The 5,693-nt window shown below is 49.5% G+C and overlaps 1 protein-coding gene across 1 annotated transcript; it reads right to left on the bottom strand.

Annotated features, from left to right (window-relative positions):
* Nucleotides 1-2,166: 2,166 nt before the first annotated feature.
* LOC101552883 (40S ribosomal protein SA) lies at nucleotides 2,167-3,205 on the bottom strand. The gene has a single exon (XM_004606213.3). The coding sequence runs from the start codon at nucleotides 3,126-3,128 to the stop codon at nucleotides 2,241-2,243; it is 888 nt and encodes a 295-aa protein (XP_004606270.2). The 5' UTR covers nucleotides 3,129-3,205; the 3' UTR covers nucleotides 2,167-2,240.
* Nucleotides 3,206-5,693: the final 2,488 nt, after the last annotated feature.

Below are 5,693 nucleotides of genomic sequence, written 5' to 3'. Positions count from 1 at the left end.
TAGTCTGAGAGAGGGCTCCATGGAGCCCCCTAGGTTCTGTGGCACCTCGTTTGCAAACCACTTTAGGCTCCTGTGTAAGTGGATTTGCTTCTCATCAGAAGGAGTCCCATTCCTATGACAACTGGAATAGTGATGACTGCTTATAAGGGACAAATAAGGAATTAAGTAGATTAGGGGGTGTTTATTTATTCATCTACCTGGCAACCATCCCGGGGCTGGAATGCCAGCTCGACCGTTGCATCTGGGAGAACAGCTCTCCATCTTTCTGATCTATCATGTGGAGCCCAAATTAGGCTCATGGTCAAAATATGGCTGCTGAAGCTCCGGACATCACATTCATGTTCTACGCAAGCAAAAGGAGGACGGGGAAGGAGGAGAAGCAGGGCACTTGCCAATTCAGTCTGGTTCCTTCAAAAAAACAAAAAGCTCTCTTGGGAGCACTACTGGGGAGTCTAACTAATATGTCCTTGGCAAGAACAGTGCCATTTCTGGCTGCAAGGAAAGCCAGAAAACATTTTCATCGTCGTTTTTTAAATGAAAGTGTTTCTGCACCGAGCCTAAAGCCAAGGCTGTGCTCACGAGGACAAATAGAGTGGGTCTCGGGCAGCCACAGACAAACACTGTTTCAGGTAATGTCTAAAACACTTCCCAGAGAGCCGGTGCCACAGAGGATGCTACAAGCATGATCTGATTTCATCCTCCACACCGCCGGGTGACTTGAACAACTGTCATTCCTGTTCTATGGCTGTCAGTGTTGAAGCACTGAGAAGCAATTCGAGTTGGCCAAGAACTCACCGCAAATAAGAGAAGAAGCCAGAATATTAACCCTGGCACTCAGATATTTGAGTCCAAACCCAAACCACCAGAGAGTACTATTATGGTCAGAATTACCTCCGAGAACTTTCTCTGCAGTTTCAGCAGCTTTGGAAAAGGGGGAAGCACAGCATTGTGCAAGGAGCCAGGGACCCGCCTCCCTGCGGCTTCTGCTCGTCCTTCTCCTGGAATGAAGGTGACTGTGCCCACAGCTTGCTGTAATGCCAGAACCGGAGATAGTTCAGAGATGCTCTGGAGGACATTCAGGGGAAACATCTCCAGGGACTCATAGGAATGGTTTATAAAGCAAGCTCAAAAGGACAATATATATACGAGATGGCACAGATGTAAGCGTGAGAGGGAATGAGGAAGAGAGGGCTTTTTTCTTTTTTCTTTTTGGGTCATACCTGGCGATGCACAGGGTTTACTCCTGGCTCTGCACTCAAGAATTACTGCTGGCAGTGCTTGGGGGACCATATGGATGCTGGGGATTGAACCCTGGTCGGCCGCGTGCAAGGCAAACACCCTACCCGCTGTACTATAGCTCCAGCCCCAGAAAGAGAGTTCTCAATTCAACTAGGGAGATAGCTCCTAAAAAGAGAAAGGAAGAAAGAAGGAAAGAAAGAATGAATGAAAAATGAAAGGAGGGAGTGAGGAAAGAAGGAAGGAAGGAAGGAAGGAAGGAAGGAAGAAGGAGGAAGGAAGAAGGGAGGAAGGGAGGGAGGGAGGGAGGGAGGAAGGAAGGAAGGAAGGAAGGAAGGAAGGAAGGAAGGAAGGAAGGAAGGAAGGAAGGAAGGAAGGAAGGAAGGAAGGGAGAGAAGGAGGGGAGGGAGGGAGGGAGGGATAAAGGAATGAATGAAGGAAGGAAGGAAACAAGAGCTAGCCTTTCATGGAGCACTAAAACACTAGAGTAAGCCAGAAGCTTGCCATTCCTTGGGGAAGGTAAGTACCTCTGAGACGACTTTGGCAAAATTTTCCTCTTTAAATCATCCCAATAATCCATCTCTGCTTTGCACACACCTGCGACTGAGCTGGCTTAAGTGACTTCAGCATCAGGGGACCTGTGGCAGGTTCAGGAATGGGCACCCCATCAAAGTCGTCTCTGTACATAGACCAGCTGCTGGCGCCAGAGAAGCACACAGAATGCTGTTTCTCTAACACAGTACTGGGCTGAGTCCCGCACTGGCCCCTGCTGCTCAGGGTTTCTCCAAGGGGAGTGCGGGGTCCAGTCCAGTGTTGCCACTTAGAAGGACACTGTCCACGGAGCACGTGGAACAAAGTCCCCGTAGACCAGGAGAAACGAGAACTGAACTCTGAGTGCCTACAGGGAAGGAGACAACTACTAACTAGGAATTTTTTTTTTTTTTTAGAAACTCATTTATTTTCCGTCAACCTTATTTTCACTTTCCGTTTGAGTCTAGAACAGCTTAAGACCACTCGGTGGTGGTTCCAACCCATTCCGTGGCCTGGGCCATGGGAGCTGCAGACCAGTCTTCTGTGGCAGGCTGGGCGCTCCAATCTTCAGTAGGGAACTGCTGAATGGGCACAGAGGGCACCTGCACCCCTTCAGACCAGTCTGCAACCTCGGGTTGAGTCGCAGTGAACTCTGGCGCTGGGGCGGTCCATTCACCCTGGAATTCCTCCTTAGTCACGGCCTTCTCGGCAGCAGCCTGCTCTTCCTTCTCAATCTCCTCGGGATCTCTGTAGAAGTAGAGATCAGGCATGACCTCCCATGGGTGTTCACGGGAGATGGTGCCTCGCATGCGCAGAACCTCCCGGGCCAGCATCCACCACATGAGACCCACAGAGTGAGCTCCCTTGTTGTTGCAAGGGATGGCCATGTCCACATAGCACAGAGGAGACTCTGTGTTACACAGAGCAATGGTAGGCAGGTTCACGTAAGACGCCTCTGTGAGGGGCTGGTGGTCAGCCCTGGGATCAGTAACCACCAGAAGTCTCGGCTCCCGGAAAGCCACCTGGATTTGATTGGTGAAAGTTCCAGGAGTGAAGCGGCCGGCGATTGGAGTGGCACCCGTGGCAGCAGCGAACTTCAGCACAGCACGCTGGCCAGTATTCCTGGATGAGATCACACTGACATCAGCTGGGTTTTCAATGGCAACAATGGCACGAGCTGCCAGCAGAAGCTTCTCCCAGGTTCTCTTCAAATTTATGATGTAGATTCCATCACTTTTCCTTTTGTAGATGTACTGTTCCATCTGGAAATCCAGGTTGGTGCCACCTAAGTGGGTGCCTGCTGCGAGGAATTTGAGGACATCCTCCTCCTTCATCTGCAGGACATCGAGGGCTCCGGACATTGTGAAATTTCCCTTTAAGTTACGACGGGAATCGTGAACAACGCCGTATGGATCCCTCGCTGGGCAGCGCGGAAAGGCTAGGAATTTATTTTTTGATGAAATTTTTTTTTCTTTGCAAAAGTTGAGGGGGCGCTCTGTGAGCTGCTGGTAGAATCACCATGTGGGTTGACCTATTTGTGACACCACTGAGCTTGGTTATTTGCCTATTTGTGTGAAGTACGTTAAATGCCTAGAAAGGTCTATCTATCTATCTGTTTGTCTATCTATCTGTCTACCTATCTACCTATTTATATGTCTATCTATCTGTTGTCTGTCTATCTACCTATCTGTATCACTATCATCCTGTTGTTCGTCAATTTACTCGAGCAGGCACCAGTAACATCTCTATTCCTCCCAGCCCTGAGATTTTAGCAGCCTCTCCTTACTCGTCCTTCCCGATGATTGGAGGCTCTTTCAGGGTCAGAGGAATGAGACCTATCGTTACTGTTTTTGGAAATCGAATATGCCATGGATAGCTTGCCAGGCTCTGCCCGTGGGGGTGGGATACTCTTGGTAGCTAACTGGGCTCTCCGAACGGTCTGTATATATATATATACATATATGTATATATGTATATATATATATGTATATATATATACAGACCACTTTGTGGGTCCGGAAAGTGGCCTGGATCGTGGCAGCAGTTGGGTAGTGGAGGTCGGCTGCTGGGGCTGGAACCCTTGGGACGGGGAAGGTTCTCACCCGTGCCCCTCTGGGGCACCCCGAGTGAACACAGCCTGGCTCGGAGTCTCTATCTATCTATCTATCTATCTATCTATCTATCTATCTATCTATCTATCTATCTATCTATCTATCTATCTGTCTGTCTGTCTACCTCTCAATGGAGGTTTTGGGGCCACACCAACTGGCACAGGGCTCAGTCTGACCCTGTGCTCAGGGATCACTCCTGCAGTGCTTGGGGGACCATACGTGCTGCCAGGGATCCAACCTGGTTCTGCTGCGTGAAATTCAAGTGCCTTCACCCCTATACTACTGTACTATCTTTGGCTCTCAGAAAATTTCCTTTCTTGAGCAGTTCAGCAATTCAAGGTCGTAAGTCAGTGTTCTGTTAAGAGTGATGTGACAGGGCCTGAGAGATAGTACAGGAGTAAAAGCACTTGCCTTGCTTGTGGCCAGCCCTAGCACTGCAGGGAACCCAGAGCACTGCAGGGAACCCCCTGCCTCCACCTTCGTCAATGTAAAACACACTGTGATGTGGCAGAGACCTTAGGTGTATCTCAGTTTCATTCTTTCTTTGATGTTTAGAATGAAACTCCTGGGGGTGTTGGGGAGGAGGAAGCCCCCAGTGCTCAGGCGCATGGTGGGTTTACTCCCGTTTTACTCTAACAACCAACCAGGCCAGTTGATTCAAGGCTCAGGTCCCATGATGCAGCCCTGCCTGGGTCCAGCAATGTTTGGGGCCACTCAGGCAACCCCTGGTGGTGCTCAAGGGTCCAAGTGATGCTGGGAATGGAGACCTGGTACTTGTCCATCAAAGCGTGAACCCTGTGCTTCCTCTCGGACTGAGAGGCCTGGTGTTTCATGGGCACGGGGTCTACTGGACGAAAAACTGTATCTTCCAGCTTCTCCTCAGTGACTACCGAGGGGTCTGTGACTAAATCAGGCCAATGGTACAAGACGTGTGAACTGACTTAAGGCAGGTGTCATGCTCTTCTTTCCTTCCCTTCTTGCTGGGTGCAAAGTTGCGGGAAGTTGGCAGTGGCTGGGTCTTGGTGGGAGCTGCGGCAGTGGTCTAGGGCACCACTGGTCCTGGTGTCGTGGTGGGCCACATCCCTGAGCCCAAGGTGCTTCCTCCGTGGCTCCTCTCCAAAAGAGACCCATCGAGCTCATTCAGGCAACTCTTTTTAAAAATAATAATAATAATAATTTTTTTACAGACTTACAACTTTTCATGCTTGTGTTTCAGTCATACAATGCTCGAGTACCCATCCCTCCACCAGTACCCATTCTCCACCACCGATGATCCCAGTAACCCTCCCACCCCTCCCCCCACCCCACCTTTGTGGCAGGGCATTCCCTTTTGTTCTCTCTTTCCTTTTGAGTGTTGTGGTTTGCTATAGAGGCACCGAGTGGCCATTGTGTTTAGTCTATAGTCTATTTTCCGCGTGCATCTCTCATCCCCAGTGGGTCCTAGAACCACACTTTACTCAGGCAACTCTTTCATGGGTTGTTTTTTGGGGGATGGGTGTGTTTGGGGGCATACCTGGTGGTGTTCAGGGTTATTCCTAGCTCTGTGCTCAGGAGTAACCTTTGGAAGTGCTCAGGGGAACTTATATGATGCTGGAGATAGAACAGGGTTGATCACATGCAAAGCAAACACCTTAACCCCTCTATTCTCTCTCTTTCTGGCTCCTCAATGCTTTTTCTTGCTGAATATTTTAAATTTTCCTGGAAAATATAAAATAATGATTTTATATGAAATCATCAACAATTACAAAGCTTGGGGCCGGAACGATAGCACAGTGGGTAGGGCGTTTGCCTTGCACGCGGCTGACCTGGGTTCGA

The sequence above is a fragment of the Sorex araneus genome, chromosome 11, assembly GCF_027595985.1.
Source record: "Sorex araneus isolate mSorAra2 chromosome 11, mSorAra2.pri, whole genome shotgun sequence".
NCBI classification, from domain to species: domain Eukaryota; kingdom Metazoa; phylum Chordata; class Mammalia; order Eulipotyphla; family Soricidae; genus Sorex; species Sorex araneus.
This window is presented reverse-complemented; position numbering and strand designations above follow the sequence as displayed.